The sequence below is a fragment of the Tupaia chinensis genome, unplaced genomic scaffold, assembly GCF_000334495.1.
Source record: "Tupaia chinensis unplaced genomic scaffold, TupChi_1.0 Scaffold145685_1, whole genome shotgun sequence".
Lineage (NCBI taxonomy): Eukaryota > Metazoa > Chordata > Mammalia > Scandentia > Tupaiidae > Tupaia > Tupaia belangeri.
The window spans coordinates 565,492-589,258 of NW_006205542.1; the positions used below are offsets into that span (position 1 = coordinate 565,492).

The following is a 23,767-nucleotide window of genomic DNA, read 5'->3' on the forward strand; positions in this document are numbered from 1 at the left end:
AAAGAAAGTGAGAAATCACCCCCCAAGGGGGATGGCCACGCCACAATCCCTTCTCCTTCATTCTCCTCTCAGGATCTTGGGCACGCACACACACGCGCCCGGCTGAGTTCAAGCCACCGGGTCCAGGACTCGAACCGCGGTCGACTACATGGGAGTCCAGCGACATAGCCATTACGCTAACTGCTGGTCCCTAGTTCTATACAATTTTGTTGCATGTGTAAATTTATCTGTTTGCCAACTTAGTTAACATATAGTACAGTTAGGCACCAAAAGAATTTTTTTTGTCGACTTCCTATAGCCACATTCACCTTTCTCCCAACTCCTATACTCCCATTACTAAACTCTGGCAATCACACATCTGTTTTCTACTTCCAAAATTATATCTCTTCAAAAATTTTATATAGGGCCAGTCCTGTAGCACAGTTGTTAAGTGCTGTGCACTGGGAGCCACATCCCACACGGGTGACCATGGTTCAAATCCTGGCCCTGATGGCTTTAAAGACATGCTGGTGTATGTTTGTGCATGCCCCAAATCCTGATAAGTTGGAAAAATGTAGGAAAGAGGATTTTGGTGTGACCATGCCCCATTGGAAGGTGTTTTCTCTCTCTCTCCCCCGCTGGTGAGTGTACATACCCTCTGGCAGTAATAAAAAGTTATATAAGTTGAATCATAGAATATGTAAACTTTGGGGATTGATTTTATTCATTTATTGTAATTCTTTGGGGACTTTCAAGTTATTGCATGTATTAATACAGGTTGAGATATCTTCAAAATTAGGGACCAGAAGTGTTTTGGATTTCACATTTTTTCAGATTTTTGGAATATTTATATATACATAATAATAATCTTGAAGATGGGGACCCAAATCTAAACATAAAATGCATTTATGTTTCATATATACGTTATACACATAGCCTGAAGGTAATTTTATACCTTAATTTTTCGTTGCAGCATTTTGACTATGACTTGTCACATGACGTCAGGTGTGGATTTTTCACCTGTACTGTGATGTTGCTATTCAAATAATTGTTGGTTTTGGAGCATGTCTGATTTCAGATTTTCAGATTAGGGATGTTCAACCTGTAGTTCTTTTCTTTTTATTAAGTAGACCTGAACAGTGTATAAATCTATAAGGCCTAATTTTTAGCTATTAAAAATAAAGGTACTGGGGAACCAGCAGTTAGCGTAATGGCTATGTCGCCGGACTCCCACGTAGTCGACCACGGTTCGCGTCCTGGACCCGGTGGCTTAAAACTCACGCCGGGCGCGTGTGCGTGCGTGCCCAAGATCCCGAGAGGAGAATGGAGGAGAAGGGATTGCGGCGTGACCATCCACCCTGGGGGGTGATTTCTCGCTTTCTGTCTCAATGTCTCTCTCTGTCTGTCTGGCGAGCGCATGCGCCCTATAGTGAAAATCTCTCCAAAAAAATAAAAAATAAAAAAATAAAGGTACTGTTAACATCTGCATACAGGTTTTTGTGTGGACATTTTAATTTCTCTGTTTGCTGGATTGTATGGTCATTGCATGTTTAGAGTCAGAGAAAAACTACTAAACTTTTCAAAGTGGTTGTACCAGTTTATAGTTCTAGTAGCAGGGTGTGAATGATCCAGTTTTTCTATCTCTTTGCCAGTATTTGGTGTTATGACTATTTTTTTTATTTAAAGAGAGAAATTTTCAAGAATTATTTTTTGCTATAGGGCACATGCTGGAGAGAGAGAGAGAAAACAAGGAATCACCCCCCACCAGGCAGGATGGCCATGCTGCAGTCCCTTCACCTCCACTCAGTATTTTGGGTACACACGCATACACACCTGGCATGAGTTTTAAGGTTCCAGGTCTGGGACTTGAACTGCTGTCAGCTACGTGGGAGTCCAGCGATGTAACCACTATGCCATCTGCTGCTCCCATTATGACTGTTCTTTATTTTAGCCATTCTGTTAGGTTTGTAGAAAGAGTGATGTTGTTTTGATTTGTATTCTTCTAATGGCTAATGATGTTGAACATCTTTTCATGTTCTTGTCATTTGTATATCCTTTTCAGTGAAATGTCTGTTTATGTCTTAACTTTTTTTTTTTAAGAATTATTTTATTTAACTTTATTTATTTAATATTGCTATTTTTAATTTGACGAGAGAGAGAGAGAGATAAAGTGAGAAAGCCAGTCGCCAGGTTTAAGACTCAAACCGTGGTTGGCCATATGGGAGTCCTGTTGGCCCCCATGTCTTTGCTTTTTAAAACGTCTTCAAGTTCATTCACTTATTTCTTCCATGACTGAGACAGAGAGCAAAGTGTGCATGATAGGGTTTTTTGTTGTTGTTGTTGTTATTAACTCTGCTTTTTATTTTTAATTAAATATAAAAAGCTTTCAATTTCTGCATTTTAAAATTTATTTTATGGGGACCAGCAGTTGGTGTAATGGCTATGTTGCTGGACTCCCATGTAGTCGACTGCAGTTCGAGTCCCAGACCCGGTGGCTTAAACTTACGCTGGGTGCGTGCGTGTGTGTGTGTGGGTGCGCGTGCGTGCGCCCAAGATCCCGAGAGGAGAATGGAGGAGAAGGGATTGCAGTGTGGCCATCCCCCCGGGGGGTGATTTCTTACTGTCTCTCTGTCTCTCTCTTTCTGACGAGTGCATGCGCCCTATAGCAAAAACCTCCACCATAAATTTGATGTTTGTTCTGCTTCAATTTTAGCAGCATTCATGTTGCTCTCATAGAGGCTTTTTCAAATTAATACTTTCTTTTTAAACCTTAAACTCAATCCTATGTAGACATGTTATAACAAGTTATTATAAATTTATTTTGGAGGTAAAAAATTTTCAAATTTATCCTTATTTTTATCATGATACATGTTTTCTGTTAACTTTTTAAAGACCCCTGGACCAGCAGGGGCCAGGAGGTTAAGGTGACATGGAGATTAAGATACTGGATCCTCTATGGCCAACTCAGTGCTGAAGTTCCGGACCTGGTAGCTTGAAAATAACACCAGATGTGTGCGTGCATGCACAAAATCCCAGGAGAATAGAGAAAAATAAAATGGAACTGCTAGAAGATTCAAACTATAATACCTAGGTTAAGAAATGCACTGGAAGGGCTGTCAGGTAGTGTGGTGGTTAAGGCACTGGGCTTCCATGTGCCAACCACAATTTTTGTCCCAGATGTGGCAGCTTGCTTTCTCACTTTCACTCTCTCTCTGGTCAAATTAAAAATTAAATTAAATTAGATTAAATTAAATTAATAACTCTAAAGGAAAGAAAGGAAATACACTGGAGGGGCCAGCAGGTGGCATGGTGGTTAATGCGCTAGCCAATCACAGTTCAAGTCCTGGACCTGGTGGCTTGCTTTCTCACGTTCCCTTTCTCTCTCTGTTTGTCTCTGGTCAAATTTTAAAAAATAATAATATTGACAAATGGAATTAAATAAATACTGATACCGTATCTTAAAATCAATTACTGAGGGGCAAGTAGGTGTCATGGTGGTTAAGGTGCTGGATTCCTACATGGCCGACCATGGTTTGAGTTTTGGACCTGGAGACTTGAAAATTACACTGGACACGTGTGTGTGTGTGTGTGTGTGTGTGTGTGTGTGTGTGCGCCCCAAATCTCTAGAGGAGAATGAAGGAAAAGGGATTGTGGTGGGGCCATGCCCCTGGGAGGGTATTTCTTGCTTTCTTCCTCTCTGTCTCTCCAGTGAGTGCATGTGCCCTATAGCAAAATCTCAAAGTTCATTACAAATCACTGTTTATCAAGAGCTTACCATCTGTCAGATACTGTTTTTTTTTTTTTTGTAAATTTTCTCATTTAAAATTTTCTATAACCATTAATATTAAGTTTCTATTTTCCACACCATTTCACAGATAAGTAGGAAGGGTATCCAAACTTACATTAACAGTGAAGTGGTGATATTAGCAGTGGTGTAAAACATTTTCGCTCCCGAGATATATTGAGAAAAAAATTTTATGTAGTGACTCGTTTCATGCATATATATGTCATTGGAAGAAGTGTTTCTTAAATAATATTTGCTCTACTATAATGTTGCACACTATTTTGTACTGTTATGTTTACTCCAGATAGATAACCCTAGTTATATTTAATTTTTAATATCTTTAAATAAATAGGAAAAATTTTAGAACTTTTGTTGTACCACCAGGTGGCGCCCCTTATTAATCTAAATTAAGATGCCCATACCATTTTCTGAATTATTTTATGTTACAGATATTATTAGAAATTTGGCAGTATAATAAAATAATAATGAGATCTAGAATTAAAGTGTGAAAGAAAAAGTAGAATAAACAAGTTGCTAATGTGTATAGCCCAAGGATACATTAAATAAACCAGTGTTCAATATAGTTTCTGGAATTCAATCATCAGGGATTAGAATAATGTTAGAACAAATAACATTTAGGATTAAGAATATATGTGCTTTGTATTTTGCTAGATCTTTGTCTTTCCTTGTTGTTGTCGGTTTTCTTGTGATCTTTAGGAGTAGTTTTTATTCATCAATCACTGTTTTTTCGAGAGATTTTTGATATAAGGCACAGGTGCTTGCCAGAGAGAAAGAGATAGAAAGTGAGAAATCACTCTCCAGGAGGGATGGTCACACTGTAATCCTTTCTCCTTCATTCTCCTCTTGGGATTTTGGGCACACATGCACACGCATCTAGCATGAATTTCAACCCCCCCCCAGGTCCGGTACTCAAACTGTGGTTGACCATGTGGTAGTCCAGTGCCTTATCCACTATGCCACCTGCTAGTCCCTATCAGTCACTTTTGACATTGATGATTTCTTCTAAGTTAGTTTTGATACTATTAGAATAACTTCATTCCAATTATATTGGGCAGGAATTTGGATTTGTGAGATTTCATCATAATTTCTTCTCATAAACTTGGAACACTTGAGCTTGATTTCACTTTAATGAAGTGAATAAACTTGATTGCATCTCTGAATATGTCCAGCTTTATTCACTCTCTAGAATTTTCTTGAATTAGTAACTTTGTAGGTGTAAACTGTGCAATGTAGAGGCTAGCAGGTGGCATAATGATTAAGGTGCTGGACTCCCACATTGCCAACTGCAGATTGAGTCCTGAACCTGGTGACTTAAAGCTTGGGCTGGGCATGCATATGCCCACAATCCCAGGAGGATTGATATTGCTAATGTCATTGTTTTTGAGTGTCATAAACAATGCCCATATAACACGGCAAACATAAATCAATAGCTGTTGTTTGTGTTCTGTCTGCTTCACCAACTGGCTGTTCTCCATCTTTCTCCCTCTCGGCTATAACATGTTTATTAAGCCAATTAATATCCCTATGATGACCTCTAAGTACTCAGATAAAAGGCAGAGTCACATGACTCTCACTATAACTCAAGAGCTAAAAATAAATAAGCTCAGTGAGAAAGATAGGTCAAGAGCCAAGGCAAGCCAAAAGTTAGGCCTCTTGCACCAAACTATCAAGGTGTAAATGCAAAGGTAAAGTTATTGAAAAAAATTAAGTGCTACTCTAAGGTCAGTCGTTGGAGTGCTATGCGTATGGAGCCAGCTCCCACATAGCCAGCCACAGTTCAAATCTCAGCTTGAACAGCTCAAAAAGCATACTGGGTGCATATGTGCCTCAAATCCTGACGGGATGGAGAAATGGACACAAACAACAGCTATTGATTTATGTTTGCCATGTTATATGGACATTGTTTATGACACTCAAAAACAATGACATTAGCAATATCAGAGTTTGCTGATTATAGATCACCATAATAGATATAATAATAATAATGAAAAAATTTGAAATATAAAAATTAAAAAATTTTACACAGAGGCACAAAGTGAGCACATGCTACTGGAGACATGGCACCAGTAGACTTGCTTGTACCTTTAGTTTGTAAAAAGAAACTTTATTTGCAAAGTGCAGTAAAGCAAAGATAATAGAACAACACTGTACTTTTTGTCATTATTCTAGAGTGCACTCTCCTACTTATACAAAAACATTTATCATATAATAGTGTGCTTTGTTATGTTGCAGCAGCCTAATACATCTTGTATTTATCACATTTCTTGATTGTGTTATTTTTCTCTGTGTTTGATTTAATCTCATTGCTTGTTCATCCTGGCTGTTCCAATGGGGCAAGATGTGGAGAAGGAAAGCAGTAACATTGATGATCCTGACCCTGTGTAGGCCTAGGCTAATAAGTATGTTTCTCTTAGTTTTTGTTTGTTTGTTTGTTTGTTTGTTTGTTTTTTCAGTTTAAAAAAATTAAAATAAAAGCTTATAGAAAAAGGATAAAAAAATTTTGTACAGCAGTACAGTGTGTTTATGTTTTAAGCTAAGTGTTATTACAAAAGAGTCAAAAAGTTAAACGTTACTAGTAAAAGTTACAATAAATTCCATTGTACCATTTAATTCTTTAATACTTGTATTTTTATTGTAACTTTCTATATGTAGATGTATTTAGATATAGAAGTACTTATAATTGTGTTCCAGCTGCCTACAGTATTCACTGTGGTAGCGTATGCTATACAGATTTGGAGCCTAGGAACAGCAGTCTAGCTCATAGAACCTAGAGGTGTGGTAGACTGTACCATCTAGGCTTGTGTGAGGACACTGTATGATGTTTGTACAGTGAATCACCATTTTTAAAATTCCCTTTTGATTTACTCTGACTCAGTGGTTATTCAAGAGTATGTTATTTAGTTTTCACATATATACGTATTTTTCCTTTTTTTTTTTTTTTTGCTTTTAGTGAGTTTTAGTTTTATTCTGTTATTGTTGGAAAAGATACTTGGTATGATTTCAATCTTCTTAAATTTGTTAAGATTTGTTTTTGACCTAACATGTGCTCCATCTTGGAGAATGTTCCATGCTCACTTTAAAAGAATATGTATTCTGTTGAGCAGAAAGTTCTGTTTTAAATACATTGGTCCACTTTGCTGTTCAGCTTTGCTGTTTACATTCTGTCTGGATGTTCTATTACTGAAAATCAGGCTTTTGCCTCCGTCTTGAGCTCTAGCTGGCAGCTGAGCGTATGTGCTCTACAATCTTCAGTGCCCATGGCTGCCATCAGTGTCACTTTAGTTCCTCAGGACTCGCCTGTGCCACTCGCTCGCCACACACTCCATCATCATAAGCTGCCATCATAGTGAGGCTCATTAAGACTGGGAAAAATCAAGGTGACCCTCCGAAAAAAATGGCTCCTCCTCCAAAGGATACAGTGAGGATGAAGAAATGTCAGAAGATGAATAAGATGATAGCAGTGGAGAAGAGGTTATCATCCCTCAGAAGAAAGGCAAGGAGGCCACAACTCCAGCAAAGAAGGTGGTAGTTTCCCCAACAAAAAAGGTTGCAGTTGACACACCTGCCAAGAAAGCAATGGTCACCCTAGGTAAAGGCAGCTGCCATACCATCTAAGAAGATAGTTACACCAGCCAAAGCAGTCACTATACCTGGCAAGAAGGAAGCCACTCCAGGCAAAGTATTGGCCACAGCTCCTGATAAGAAAGGAGCTTCCACCGCAGCCAAGGGGGCAAAGAATGGCAAGAATACCAAAAAGAAAGACAGTGATTTGGACCAGCAGTTTGCATAATGGCTATGTTGCTGGACTCCCACGTAGTCAACTGCGGTCCACGTCCCGGTCCCGGTGGCTTAAAACTCAAGCCAGACGCCTGTGCGTGCATGCCCAAGATCCTGAGAGGAGAATGGAGGAGAAGGGATTGCGGTGTGGCCATCCCCTGAGGGGTGATTTCTCGCTTTCTGTCTCTCTGTCTCTGTCTGGTGAGCGCATGCGCCCTATAGCAAAAACCTCTCAAAAGGAAAAAAAAAAGACAGTGATGAGGATGAAGATGATGAGGATGAGGATGAGGATGAAGATGAGGATGAATGAGGACGAATTTGAGCTAGTTTGAGCCAGCAGTGATGAAAGCCCCAGCCTCAGAGGAGGAGCAGGAGAAGGAGGATGATGATGAAGATGAGGATCAGGATGAAGATGAGGCTGGGAAAGATGAGTCTTGGGTTTTTTTTGTTTGTTTGTTTGTTTTTAAGAGATTTTTGCTACAGGGCGTGTGCGCTCACCAGACAGACAGAGAGACAGAAAGTGAGAAATCACCCTTCAGGGAGGATGGCCACACCGCAATCCCTTCTCCTCCATTCTCCTCTTCGGATCTTGGGCACGCACGCACACGCACCCGGCGTGAGTTTAAGCCACCGGGTCCAGGACTCGAACCGCGGTCGACTACAGGGGAGTCCAGCTACATAGCCATTACGCTAACTGCTGGTCCCGAAGATGGGTCTTAAGAAGCAGGTATGGAGGCCACACCAGCCAAAGGGGGAGGGGGAGAAACAACTCTTGCAAAAGCTGCACCTGTGAAAGCCAAACTGGCTGAAGATGAAGAGGATGATGATGAGGAAGATGAGTAGGAAGATGATGAGGAAGACAATGAGGATGAGGAAGAAGAGGAAGAAGAGGAGCCTGTCAAAGAAGACCTTGGAGAACAAAAGAAGAAAATGACCAAACAGAAAGCAGCTCCTGAGACCAAGAAACAGAAGGCGGAAGCCATAGAACCAGCTATATCCTTCCTTCCGTTTGTTGGAAACTTGAACAATAACAAATCTATTTCTGATTTAATTAAAAAGTGGTATTAGTGATGTCTTTGCTAAAAATGATCTTGCAGTTGTGGATGTCAGAATTGGTACATCTAGGAAGTTTGGCTATGTTGACCAAATCTGCTAAAGATCTAGAAAAAGCTTTGGAATTCACTGATTTAAAAGTCGTTGGCATTGAAATTAGACTAGAGAAACCAAAAGGGAAAGACAGTAAGAAATATCAAGATGTAAGAACACTTTTGGCCAAAAATCTCACCTACAACAGTGACAATTTAACTCAGGATGAATTAAAAGAAGTATTCGAGGATGCCATGGAGATCAGCATAATCAGCAAAGATGGTATATCTTGGAATAATGGAATAATCAATTTAAGATGGAAGCCGATTCAGAGAAAGCCTTTGAAGTAAAGCAGGGACCAGAGATTGATGGGTGGTCCATTTCCCTATACTACACCAAGAGAAAGGACAAAATCAAGACTGTAGAGGTGGAAAGAATAGCAAAAACTGGTTTTGAGCAACCTCTCCCACAATGCAACTAGAAGAAACATTTCAGGAAGTATTTGAGAAGGCAACTTTTATCAAAGTGTCTCAGAGGCAAAATGGCAGATCTAAAGGGTATGCATTTATAGAATTTGCTTTATTTGAAGATGCTAAAGAAGCTTTAAATTCCTGTAGTAAAAGGGAAATTGAAGGCAGAGCCATCAGGCTGGAGCTGCAAGGACCCAGGGGATCACCTAACGCAAGAAGTCAGCCCTCCAAAACTCTGCTTGTCAAAGATCTGTCTGAGAATACCACCAAAAAAGACATTAAAGGAGTCTTTTGACAGCTCTGTTCGTGCAAGGATAGTCACTGAACCGGGAAACAGGATCCTCCAAAGGGTTTAGTTTTGTAGACTTCAACAGTGAGGAAGATGCCAAAGCTGCCAAGGAAGACATAGAAGATGGTGAAACTGATGGAAAAAAAGTTACCTTGGACTTGGCCAAGCCTAAGGGTGAAAGTGGCTTCGGGGGTCGAGGTGGAGGCAGAGGAGGCTTTGGAGGCTGAGATGGAGGCAGAGGAGGCTTTGGAGGGCGAGGTGGCTTCCGAGAAGGCAGAGGAGGAGGAGGAGACCATTGGTCACAAGGAAGGAAGATGAAGTTTGAATAGTTCCTCTGTCCCTCTGTCTTTCCTGTTTCATTTGAAATAAAGGACTTGGGTTTTTACTCTGTTACCTGCTCACTGACAGAGCCTTCTGAGGACATTCCCAGACAGTGTGCAGTCCTTGGTCTACTTGGAAAGCCATAGAAATAACGTTTCATGGGAGATACTCTTGTTGGTTTTGACTGAATATTCATAAAAACTTTTTAAAGAGATGAGTGATAGAGCTAACCTTTATCTGTAAGTTTTGAATTATATTATTTCATTCCATGTACAAAATCATTTTTTCCCACAAATAGTTTTGTAATTTTGTGTTGAGGAATTGTGAAGGGAAGCAGAATGTTTTTTCATGATTTTTGCTTCAATGACTTTAGGACAAATTTTAAAAAGTCCTGAACTCTAGAAAAACAAAACAAAACAAAACATACACACACAAAGAAAATCAGGTATTGGTCTCCTACCATTATTGTATTGCTATTTAATGTCTTCTTTCAGATCTATCAGAGCAGATCTCCTTTCTGCTCTGCTGTCGGGCGAATGTATTATATATTTACAATTGTTATATCTTTCTATTGAATTGACCTTTTCGCCATTATGTAATGATCTTTCTTTCTAGAAATAGTTTTTGAGTTAGTCTACTTTGATATTTAGCAAACTACTTTGAGTTTAGCAACTCCTGTTTCTTGCGGGTTACTATTTGCTTGGAATAATTTCTTCACTTCAACTTGTGTATCCTTGACTCTAAAGTGAGTTTCTTATAGACAATGTATAGTTGGATCTTGTTTTCTTATCCACTTAGCTTCTCTATATTTTTAGGAGTTTAATTAATTAACTTAGAATTGACGTTGTGCTAATCATTTTCAGTTTGTCTTGCATTTTTGTCCTTTTTTCTCTTCCTCTCTTGCTATCTCTCTTTCTTGCCGTCTACTTTTGTGTTATGTTACTTTTCACTAATACTATTCTTTGATTCCTTTCTCTTTTTTCTTTTTTTCACTGTTATAATAACTTTAATTTATCTTGCATTTTACACAAGTCTATGAACAATTTTTAGAAAGCATCTCCTTACCCCATATCACTGTTTCTCTGACAGTTGTTAAAGTACGTAATGAGTATGTCAACAGCTTGAACATCGGCATCTTGCAAGGATTTCGACCAACTGACCACTCGTGAAAGTACTTGGGGAGCTTTTCTATCTTGTTTTTAACACAATAGTATATCCATTCTGATGGTAAACTTGTCCAGCCAAATCTCCACAAGACACTGCAAAATCAGTGGTGATTAGCAAATTAGTTAGCTTTGGCACGGAGCTGTGCTTGCTTGCCTGTGACAGCCTGGAAGCCAGTTTTGATACTGGCAACAGAGCATCGAGAATGACAAGTTTCGCACTGTAAGAAGTAGAGTCGAGTATCCTTCTGCAGGATCGTGTCCGGTGATCGGCATGTGTGACAAGTGACATATTCCTTGATATATCTTCTCAAGACATTTTCTATCTGTTTCTGTTGGAATCTTCCTTTGATTACTAGTTGGTTATTACCATCTATAGAATCACTTGTACCCAATTCAGCCAATAAAAACACAAGAAGATGTTTGGGTTGATGATGTAATAGTTTATAGATATCTGTAAAGTTGACAAAAGAAGTTTTCTTAGTTCCTACTCGGACAACTTGTGGAGGTTTCATGACAGATTTCCTTTTCTCTCCAGCAACCATATCCAAATTCTTTTCCCTCATGATGTTAAACACTCGATTCAGTAGCTAGCTCTTCGTAAGTGTGGTCTCTTTCTGAGCCGGCCCAAGCAGGACCTGTCTGGTTACTGAATGAGATACCATCATCTTTTTTGCTGTCTTCATCTTCTAAAGCTTCATCTTTCTCTAGTATTTCATCCTCATCTGGGAACTTAACATTCTTCTTTTTCTTCTTTTTATTGCCAAGCATAATGTCAAGGTCATCCTCTGGTTCTGCTGGCTCTTGAACATCACTGTCAATCTTAAGATCCTAAGAAATTGAGATAAGAGTCTCATTATTTTGATACTGGCATTTTTCTTGTTTGTTTGTTTGTTTGTTTAAATGAACATATTGATGGAGTGGAGGAGGGGACCACCAAAACATTCAAAACTAAAGTTATAGATCTCTCAGAGGTGGGCCAAACTAGCTCAGACTCTGCCATTTTAAACTGAATTCCTCAAGATACTTTTGTGGGATTGTTCCCCCTTTTGAGCCTTTTTATTCTTCAGCCCCGGGTTTTTCTAATTATTATTCATGTTTTCAAACTAGGCTACTATTAGAATCACTTGGGAAACTTGAAAAAAGATACTTAAATCTGATTTTGTAATCTTAAGTTGGAACGGGGTTCAAGAACATTTTTTAAGTGTCTAAGTGGGCCCATTGGCCCACCGCACTTTCTCTTTTTCTTTTGAGTAACTTCTGCAGGCTGATGTGTGTGTGTGTATTTGTGTGTGTGTGTTTACCAGAGGGGTTACATAAAGTACTTACAATTTTATCCATTTTAAGATGTGACAACATAACTGCTCTTCCATGTAGGAACTCTTGCATTTAACTTTCCCACTCCCATATTATGCTAGTGATGTCACAGTTTAGAACTATTTATATTTTGTACCTATTAAGATAATTTAATTCTCATCATTCTTAATACTTTGGTCTTTTAAGTTTCATAACAGAATTACAGTTGATTTATCCACCATTGTTACAGTAATAAAAATGATTTTTTGCCTATATATTTACCATTGCCACTAAATTTTATACTTTTTTAATTTAAAGAGGATATTTTAAAAATTATTTAATTTTATTTATTATTATTATTTATTTTCTTAATTTGACCAGAGACACAGAGGGAGAGAAAGGGAAAGTAAGAAAGTAAGCCACCAGGCCAAACTGTGGTTGGCCATGTGGGAGTCCAGCACCTTAACCACCATGCCACCTGCTTGCCCCAAGTTTTATACTTTTTTGTGTGTTAAAAAAGTGCTGCTATTTAGTGTCCTTTTATTTCAGCTTGAAGAACTACCTTTAATGGGACCAGCAGTTGGAGTAATGGCTGTGTTGCTGGACTCACATGTAGTCGACCGTGGTTTGAGACCTGGACCTGATGGTTTGAACTCAAGCTGGGTGCGCATGTGTGTGCCCAAGATCCTGAAAGGAGAATGGAGGAGAAGGGATTGTGGCGTGGCCATCCACCCTGGGGGGGTGATTTCTCGCTTTCTGTCTCTCTCTTTGTCTTTCTGGCGAGCGCATGTGCCCTATAGCAAAAACCTCTCCCAAAAAAGAGAGAACTAACTTTAATGTTTTTTGTAAGGCATTTTATAAGGTATATCTAGTGGTATTAAACTTCCTCAGCATTTGTCTGAGAAAGCCTTTATCTTCCCTTAGTTTTTAAAGGATAAGATTGTTAGATATAGTATTCTTGGTTGACAGTTCTTTTTTCTTTTAGCACTTTGAATATATCATCCCACACCCTTCTGGCCTGCAAAATTTTTGTTAAAAAGTTCACTATTAATGTTATGGTAGGTTTCCTTGTATATATAATGAGTCACTTCTGTCTTGTTGTTTCCAAAATTCTCTTTGTTTTTAATTTTTGACAGTTTGATTATAATATGTCTCCATGTAGGTTTCTCTGGATTCTTCCTATCTGGTGCCCTTTGGGCTTCCCAAGTCTGAATTCGTATTTCCTTTCACAGCTTGGGAAGTTTTCAGCCATTTCTTTTGAAAATATTTTTTTGTCCCTTTATTCTTCTTCCACAACTCTGATAATGCATACATTGTTCTACTTGATGATTACTCATAAGTCCCTTAAGCTTCCCCCCCCCCTTATTTTTCCTTTTTAGATTGGATAATTTTCAATGACTCGTGTTCAGGTTTGGCGATCATTTCTTCTGCTTGATGTTAAACCCCTCTATTGACTTTCTTAGTTCAGTTCATTGTATTCTTCAGTTGTACAATTTCTGTTTGGTATTTTAAAAATGTATTACTTTGTTGAAATTTGCAGTTTGTTCATGTATTGTTCTCCTGACCTCAGTGAGCATCTGTATGGCTGTTCTTTTGTATTCCCTGTTAGGTGAGTCTTAATTTCATTACAGTTGTTTCTGGAGATTTACCTTTGTTTTATCTGTAACATAGTTACCCATTTTTACATTATCCTTGACTCTTTTAGTCTTTTCTGTGTACTGAATAAGACAAGTACCTCTCTCAGTCTCGTGAGGCTGGTGTCAGGCAAAATATGGATCTCACTGATTCTGGTGGTTTCTGTGTACTGAATAAGACAAGCACCTCTCTCAGTCTCGTGAGGCTGGTGTCAGGCAAAATATGGATCTCACTGATTAGCCTCACCAGAGGTTCTTAGATACCTCTCAAATCTGTAATCTTTACTCCAGACTCTTAAAATGCCATTGGAAAGATTGCAGTCTAGTTCCAGTACCAGTTCCTTCTATCTTCAGAGAGAATTTCAGAGAAACTGAGAACTGGAGTTCATCTCACACTTACTCTGTGCCAAGCCAAAGAGAGGCTCAGTGGCAGATGGCTGCTCTCTCATTTAGACTACACACTCTGAACCTGGGAGCATAGTTGCTGGAAATGAGCATAAGATTTATGAACCACCTTTTTATTTTCTGTTGTCTAGGGAGACTCAGGAATGTAGAGTTCCCTAAGTTCCCAAAGATAGATGAAATAGCAGCCAGTTCCTCTGGTTGGTGCTTTAAAAGTGGGATGATCAATGTATGCACATACTCTTTCTAGGGAAAGCCTGTAGACCTGGATTTATTGTGGGAGCAAGTTAGGGGAGAAGGCATGGGAAGTTCCTACACTCCATTCAGGTTTATGGGGCTATATTGTTTATCTTTCTCCTAGCTCCCAGATGTAGGCTAGTCAGAGGGCTGTCTCAGGCAGCTGCTGGAAAAAGTGTACAGAAAAATCCTTTCTAGGGAAAAACTGGGAGCTGGGCATTTTAGACCATTCCCTCTGAACTGATACCAAGCGATTGCTGCTGGAAGTGATTATGTGCCCTTTCACAACTACTTCTTTGTTGTTTGTGGTGCAGGGAAACTCACGAATACGATGTATAAGCCAAACCCTCCAAGGGAGTCCTGAAAGTTGGATGCCATATGCATGGTGAAAACTCTTTAGGTCTCAGGGAGGAGCAGGGAGTTCGAGCTTCCTTTACCACTGTATGGCATTTTGTGTAGAGAGAGGTTTGTGTTTGAGTCTCAGCCCGTTTTAATGTGATGTTTTCTCAGTTGCCTCAAGTGTGGGAGTTTCTCAGCCAGTTTTTGGCTTTCTCTCAGAAGGAATTGATTCCTATAAAAATGTTTGTCTGGGGTGTCTGTAGGAGGAGGGAAAGTTAGAGCCTCCTGTTCTGCCATCTTGCTTGCATCATTCTCTCAACACCTTTTTAGATCACATTTTTAGGTGATTTTTTTTGTGGTTATGCCATTTGAACAGAGCCAGAATTTTCCTTCCTCCCTCTCTTCTAATGCATTACACTGGGAAGACATCTGTAAGAACTGATTCTCATTTTTTTTTTCTATATACATGATAGAGTGTAAGAGAGAGAGCAGCACCCTCCAGAGGGTCTGGTCACAATGAAATCCCCTTCTTCCAGCCTTCAATCTGTTGGATTTCTGGGCAACATGTGTGCGCCTAGCTTGTTTCACTGGGTCAAAGAATTGAACCATGGTTGCCATGTAGAAATCTGGACCCCTCCCTTTTTTTTTTTTTTTTTGCTATCGGGTATGTGTGCTCACTAGAGACAGAGAAAGAAAGAGCGCAAGGAAAAAAGCACTACCACCTCAGGGGAATGGCTCTGATACAGTCCCTTGCTTCATTTTCCTCTTAGGATTTTGGGTGCACACGCACATGAACCTGGTGTGTTTTTTCAAGCCCTCAGTTCTAAAACTTGAACTGCTCATTTGACTTTGTTGGATCCAGCCACTTTAACTATCATGCCATTGACTGGCTCAGGGATCTGTTATTTCTTGAGCAATGCATCACTGCTGTGCCATGGAACCAGCTTCCTGATTTTCAATTTTTCCTGTATATATTTTCTTAGAATATTAAATACTTGAGGACTTGAGAGTATAATATACTGAATTTCAAGTTTATCTTGCTTGTCTGTTTTAGTGCTTTTCATTGGGAAAGAAAAAGTTATATGAATTCTTGGTGATTTTCACAGGGTAGAACATTTTATGTCAACATATATAAAATTAAACTTTATATAATGAACTAGTAAATCTTAGAAATAGCGATTGTAGACAGGGGTTAGTAGGAGGACATTGTAATAATCTAGGACTCTAGGTAGTATCTGATGAGATCTTGAACTTGGAGAAAGACCTAACAAGAATAAGGTAAAGTAAGATTTGAAGAAAAAAATTAAGATAAAATAATTAGAAAGTTTGCTTGAGTGAATGGTTAGGGATAATGAAAGAATGAGGAGGCAAGCACGACTTATTTATTTCTTCTCTTACATCACCAGCAAAGTTGAATAAATTAGGAAGAACCTCTGTATTGGAGGGGGATAGGAGAAGGGGGGGGGGCTAAGTGTAGATGTTAATTTCATCTTTTAGTTGAATTCATTTTTAACTGGTATTGTCTTGGTTGTATCAAATTGGTCATCAGATTCTGATGCTTAGAGCAGAAACAAAGGCTAGAGATATACCACAATTTTTGAAGTATAGGAAGTACTTCTTATTTTTCTCAACCTATGAAATATCGAATAATTAATATGTATTTTCAGTGTGCAGTTTCTCCTTAAAACTATTATATATAATCAATGGGACTGTATGATTAAGGAAATGAAGATTTTTGGAGCAACAAGATTGATATTTCATGGATTCTTAGCTGTGGTGGATGAACTTAGCAGGAAAAAGTGTTCTACAAAAATGATTTGTGGATATATATACATATATATATATATGTATAATCTTTTGATGTTCATAGCAGTTATTTGAATATGGAAGATGAAGAAACTGATGTTCAGAAAAGGCAATACAGGGATAATTTTTGTTAATTATTTTTATTGTTATTGTCTTATTAAATGGTCATGCATAAGTATTCTTTTCTCATTTCTTGTTCATTTTTACAAATGAAAGCAAGAAGGAAATGAAGGAAACTATGTTAATACAGTATTCTTTCTCACCCTTTATCCAGATACTTAAAATGTTAACATTTTACCAGTTGTTCTATTTCTCTCACACACATTTTTTTCTGAAATCTTTCAGAGTAAGACATAACCAAAATGCTCCTGTATCCTTAAATACTTTGGTGTTTATCTCCTAAAAACTGGACTTTTCTTATGTAGCTACAATACAATTATCAAAATCAGGGAACTATTAATACAATGCTATAATCTATAGAATTTACTAATTGCCCCTGTTTTAGTTTTACTCCTCTGTGTTGCTAATGGTAGAAATACCTGTGTCTGGGTGATTTATGAAGATTGGAGGTTTAGGGGCCAGAGGGCGGTATGCTGGCTAAGGCAGTGCATTCCCACATGACTATAGTTTTAAGTCTCAGACCTGGTGGCTTGCTTTCTCATTTTCTCTTTCTCTCTCTTTGGTGAGTACACATGCCCTATAGCGAATTAAATAATAGTAATAATAAATTAAATTAAATAAATAATTTTTTGAGAGGTTTTTGCTATAGGGTTCCTGCACTCACCAGACAGACAGAGACAGACAGACAGAAAGCGAGAAATCACCCCCCAGGATATGTTCTTTTCTAACTTTATCAGTCTGGCTTCAGACAAACTTTAGAAGAAGAAATTAATTCCCTGTTTTTTGCATGTGATCTCTGTGCTTGCAGGACTCCGAAGAGTTTTTAAGGATGGGAAATGTGTTGTGACCACATTTCTGAATGTTCATAGTCACCTGAGTTCTATTAATGCTTCATATTCTAGCCTCTCGGAAATGATTGAAATAGCATGTGGAACTTTTTCTTCTAATTGGCATTGTGATAACTCTTTTGAAACTTATAAAGATTGTACAGAAACTCTGGTTGTAAAATGTTATCCCTACATGTCAACTTTGAGCATCACTGATGCTACTCTATAGGAAAATACAGCTGTGACATTCATAGCCACAGGTGACTAGGTCATATCAAAAATGTTAGTGACTGGGACCAGCAGATGGCATAGTGGTTATGTCACTGGACTCCCACATGGCCCAGACCCAGTGGCTTCAAAAATCACACTGGGTGCGTGTGCAAGATCCTGGGAGGAGAATGGAGGAGATGAGATTGCAGCATGACCATCCCCCCAGGTGCTGATTTCTCACTTTTCCCTCTCACTTTGTGTCACTCCATCTCTGGCAAGTACACATGCCGTAAGACAAAAGCCTCTTAAAAAAACCCCAAAACTTAGTTATGTCAGATTAAGAAAAAAGAGCATAAACATTTTAAAGAATTATTTTATTTATTATTATTTTTTAAATTTCCTCTCTCCTACTTACCAGAGAGAGGAGAGAGAGAGAGAGAGAGAGAGAGAGGAAAGCAATTCACCAGGTCTGGGATTCAAACCGCGGTCAGCCATGTAGGAGTCCAGCGCCTTAACCACCACCCCACCTGCTGACTGTAAAGAAAGAATATTTTAAAGAACATTTATTTCCTTTTTAGTAAAACATCATATGATAATGTATATCTAATATTTAAAAAAATTCTCTTGAGGGGCCAGCAGGTGGCATGGTGGTTAAGGGAGCTAGACTCCCACATGGCCAACCGAGGTTAAAGTCCTGCACTTGGAGGCTTGCTTTTTCACTCCCACAACTCCCCTCTGTCCCTCTCTGGTCAAATTAAAAATAAATAAATAAAGTTAAATTAAAAAAAAATTCTGTTGAATATGTTTTTCAGATGAGCCCATTTGGAAATTTAAAATAACCACGAGTGAAATACTATCAGTACTTAATGAAGTGCCTATTTAAACTCCTAGGTATAATTATGAAATGTTTTAATCTGGTAGCATCTGTATCCATGGCTTCTTGGCTGACATTTCTATAAATCTGTCAGAATTCCACATCCTAAGATCATCTATCAGTGTTTTCTCAACTTCATACTACTAGCTCTACTCATGGCTACCATTTTTTGTTTTCTGATGGAGTAAGAAAAAAGCAATGAAAGAATGGAATGTATGATATTTACTTGTTTAAATAAAATGCACACAGATTAAAAAATTGATATATTTATATTGTCAGAAGGTATATATATATATATATATATACTCTCCAGAGTGTGACAGAAAGAGAGAGGGAGAAGAAAGCACCTCAGTGGGGTGTGGTCACACCGCCATTTCTTCTCTTCCTGTCAGGATTACACACACACACACACACACACACTCACACTTAGCATGTTTTTCAAGCTGCTGGCCTGAGATTTGAATTGTAGTTGATCATATTAAATCTGCCTCTTCTAACCACTAGGCTGTGGGGCTGGCCTCACCTTATTTATTTATTTTTTTTTTGAGAGGTTTTTGCTATAGGGCGTGTGAGCTCGCCAGATGGACAGAGACATAGAGACAGAAAGCGAGAAATAACCCCCCTGGGGGGATGGCCACTCCGCAATCCCTTCTCCTCCATTCTCCTCTGGGGATCCTGGGCACACACGCACACGCGCCCAGCGTGAGTTTAAGCCACCGGGTCCGGGACTTGAACTGCAGTTGACTATGTGGGAGTCCAGCGACATAGCCATTATGCTAACTGCTGGTCCCTTTTTTTTTTTTTTTAAAGAGCTTTATTGATACATAGTTTACATATTATAAGAATAATTTATTTTAGAAGTATAATTCAATGATTTTTAGTATATTAACAGATCTTGCAGTCCTAAAAAACACAATAGAATTTTAAAAGGAGAAAGACAGAGAGAGGGAAAGTGAGATATCACTCCCCAAGGGGGATGTCTACTTGGCAGTCCCTTCTCTATTTTCCTCCTGGGATTTCAGACGTGCACGCACACATGCTCAGTGTGATTTTTTCAAGCCACAAAGTCCAGGACTTGAACCACGGTTGGCCATGTGGGAGTCCAGCTCCTTAACCACCATGCTCCCTGCTGGCCTCGGGCATGCATGCTTTTCAAGCTTCAGGAACCGGTATTCCAACTGTGGTGAGCCATATGGGATCTGGCTTGTTTAACTCCTAGGTTATGGAACTGGCCCTGGGAAAATTGTTTGGAATGACAGGATTACCACTGTAGGAGACCCAGTGTTCTAAATTGTGTTTGGAGATTTGTCCATGGCATGGTCTTAGCTCACTCTTTGCTGCTTTGCTTTCTAGATTTTTTCTTTTGTTTTAAGCCTGAATTTCTCAAATCCCTAAAATTAAGTGGTAATTTTACCTACCCACACATGTATGTTTAGATTAAGCAGATAATACGTTTTGAAAAATGGTGAATAATGTCTTACATACTCAATAAATTGATAATTTTCTCTAAAAATACTGTTAGCAGTTTTGTTCTCCCATCATTTGCAAATATAACCATTGTAACTCAGATGGCTTAAGTTCTTAGTAGTCATTTGTAAGCTAGAGACTGCTTCAATTCTTATACCTTTCATCATGTTGGGTACAGAGCTTGCAGAGATTAATAAAATGAAGTCTGTGTTCTCAGAGAGATCACTATTTCTCAGAAAAGACAGTTAATACAATTAACTGTAAATCATTGTGATACATGTTATTAAAAAAAGTCTTGTTGGGGAATTGGAGAAGACTTTATAGAATAAGTCTCGAAAGGAAATTACTGTTAGCAGTTAGTGTATTCTATTCTGCATCAGATTTTATTTCTATTTATAAAAATTATTCAGAAAGCTGTTCTGTTTGCCAATCTATCTTGGTAGTCAGATTTACGTGAAGTTTCTCCTCAGAAGAGCACACAATTTTATTTTGTTTTTCAAATGACATAAAAGCCTCAAGGCAAGTAAAATTCCTGTTTACTGTTTTAGATAGATATATTTTTTACATTATTTAGGCTTATAATGAAATACCATTCAGTCAACCTAATTTTCCTACTTTCTGTACCTTAAAACTATCATTTATTTTTATCTGAAAGTTATTAGTCATATGTACTATGCAAATTTTAGGTGCAAACATACACAAACACACATACATACACTTAAGTACTGTGCAGAGAAAGCTGGATCCCACAATTGACCAGGGTTTGAGTTCTGGTCCTAGTGGCTTGTGTACCCCAGATCTTGATGGGATAGAGAATTGGAAGAAAAAGAATTACAGCATGACTAGGTCCTATTAGGGGGTGCTTTCTCTTTCTCTCTCTGTCCCCCTCCTTCCTCCCTCTCTCCCTTCTTTCCCCTCCCCCTCATCTCCCTTTTTCTCTCTTTCATGCCCACATGCCCTCTGGCATAATAATAATAATAATAAAAGAACTTTAAAAAATCAACTCATCACTTAAATGAAAGGAACTTCGTAATCAGATCCTGTAATGCTATGTTCTTTTGGCCACACTTTACAGAATAAATGAAACCAAGGTGGGAGAGGTACAGTTCATCTCACTTTAGAATGTACCTTGTCCCTGCATCTTGTCCAAACTTTATCTGCTTTAAAAGGACCTTGTCTCAGTAATCACTTTGCATACCATGGTCCCTGTAATACCTGCACTCATGTCACTGGCCAACATTTATCTCTCCCTGAGTTATCCCATCATTTGCACGTGTAATCATTGTCTGAATTATTAGAATTCAAACTCCTTGAATGTAGGGTACGAGTTTTGTCTTTAGTACCTTGGTTCAAATAAATACTATAATAGACAACTATAAGACAATAAATTATTTAAATTGAGTTTACAAAACTCAGGTTTGGTGAAAACGTATTTTATTGTACTTTAACCCCTCTTTTAGAATTTTGGCTCTGAAATCAGGGACTGTTAGATCTCTAGTGTGTCTCGTGTGCTGCTACCAACATGCAAATATAATCCATATTTACTCAGGTAGACTGCAGGTTTAGCTGCTTTAACACCTCAAAACACTGAATAGGATACTTTATTTCTCTTTCAAGTCAGTCTGGACATGAACTGTCCAGTTTGCCACCTTCAGTATGGGACTTTTGTGTCTGGATCCAAGCTAGCGGGTTCATCTCTTATCTTCTCCCAGGTGATGGGAAAAGAGAACAGGCCAAGGGAACACAGATCCCATCGGGTTAATAGCAAAACACATAATTTCGGCTCACATTTCATTGGCCAGAACTTGGTATGTAGCTAGGTTTTGCTGCCAGAAAAGCTGGGAAGTATAGTCTTTGTCTGAGCAGCCAGGTCTCTAGCTGAAATTCAAATTCAAATGGAATAATGGCAAAACTGATATTAAAGACAACAGTATCTGCTACGCCGTTTGCAGTTTTGTTTTGTTTTGTTATTTTTTTGCTATAGGGTGTGTGTGCTTGCCAGAGAGTTGGGGTGGAGAGGTGAGAAATCACCCCCCAGGGGGATGGCCACACTGCATTCCCTTCTCCACTCTTCTCTTGAGATTTTGGGCATGCACACACCTGCATCTGATGTGACTCTTGAGCTGCCGGGTCTGGAACTCAAATGTCCATGCTACCTGCTGGTCCTGTGTTTCCATTTTTAAAATTAGTAGATCATTCTTGGAATCAAACCTGAGTATTCAACTAAGTAATGAGACATTGTAGATCTTTTGTTACACAGACTGTTCCTTTTACTATAGGTGATGCAGAAGGTCATATAGAGCATTCCCAGTGAGAAATTTACCATCTGTTTTAGAAGACAGAACTAATTACAAATGGAGAAAAAAAAATAAACAAAAAACAGCAGGTACCTATTGTGGCATATTATGTGAAACACTTGTCATGAGCTGTAGACATTTATAGGAAAGGGGAATGAAAAGGTAAAGTCACAGGAAAAACATTATGGAGAAAATAGTAGTTAGTCCCTAAGATGGAGTAGGGTTTGTACAGTCACAAGCAGAATATTCTAGGCAAGAAAAATGATGTGCAGGGAAGTGCTAACACAGCATAATGGAGTTGTATTTGAGGGAAAGAAAGGAATCTGTTCTCATCAGCTCCTAGAGTATTTAAGTTGGAGTTGGGGAAAATAAAGACAACTTAAGAAGGGTCAAGATAGAGATGATCATGAGGGCTGACTTGTGATAGGTAGGTAGTTAGAAATGAGTGGGTAGTTTTAAGAAAATAGTAGCAGGATAGTAGTCACATTGATTATAATTTACTAGGTGTTATGATTAGATTATTTGTAGAGGCTTTTTAAAATTTATTTATTATGGTACAGCTGCTGTGCAGAAGAAGCTGGATCCCACGTGGCTGACTGGAGTGTGAATCCTGTCCTTGGTGTTCTTCCCTAGCCCTGTTATTCTCAGCTTCTTGGAAACCTGACAGTGTTTATCTTTTTTTTTTTTTTCCCCTTTAGAATCTCCTCTGATTCTGTACTGCTTTTACTTTTTGCCCTAAGACTTAGCACTCTGCTTTTTCCCCTCTCTCTCTCTTTTCATTCTTTTTTTAATTACCAGGGTGTGTGTGTGTGTTTGAAAAAAAGGTGAGGGGAGAGAGAGAATCCCTCAATGGGGGCATGGTCATGCTGCAATCCCTTCCCCGTCAGGATGAGACTTGGGGGACATGTGCACATGCATGTGGCATGTTTTCAAGCTGTTGGAGTTGAGATTTAAACCGTAGTTAGCCCTGTGGTATCTGGCTTCCTTAACTTCCAGGAAGCTGGCCTAGCTCCTTTTTGTTCTTGAGGCCGAAACTTTCATTTTAAAGAAGACACTCACATCTATATTTCAGGTTGAACTTTAATGATATATCCTTAATTGCTTGTAAGATATTTTCATCTCAGGTTGTCACTATCACTTAAATATTCAACACATATCATGTCAAGTGTTCTGATTCTTCAAGTGTGCTTATGCTTTACATCCCAGGTGCAGAATTTAGAGGCGTCTTGGTTTCTACCATCTCCTTTGTCGCTGTATTTTCTATCACTGCACCCTTTCAGTTCTTCTTGGTGGTCCTTACATTTGTTCATCTCTATTCTTATTGACATGCCATTTATTAGTTCCTTAATATGGTAAGTACATGAAAAC

At 38.7% G+C, this 23,767-nt stretch overlaps 2 protein-coding genes and 1 pseudogene across 6 annotated transcripts in view; 2 read left to right on the forward strand and 1 right to left on the reverse strand.

Annotated features, from left to right (window-relative positions):
- The window catches only part of SMAP1 (small ArfGAP 1), a 167,492-nt gene that overhangs the window by 29,297 nt on the left and 114,428 nt on the right, over positions 1-23,767 (forward strand). The window lies entirely within an intron of this gene.
- On the forward strand, positions 5,312-9,735 carry LOC106733875 (nucleolin-like; annotated as a pseudogene).
- Positions 10,939-23,709, reverse strand: LOC102502110 (eukaryotic translation initiation factor 2 subunit 2-like). The gene is given in 3 exon segments (XM_014584113.2): positions 10,939-11,480; positions 11,482-11,721; positions 23,599-23,709. Coding segments are annotated over 3 exon segments (819 nt in total). The 3' UTR covers positions 10,939-11,012.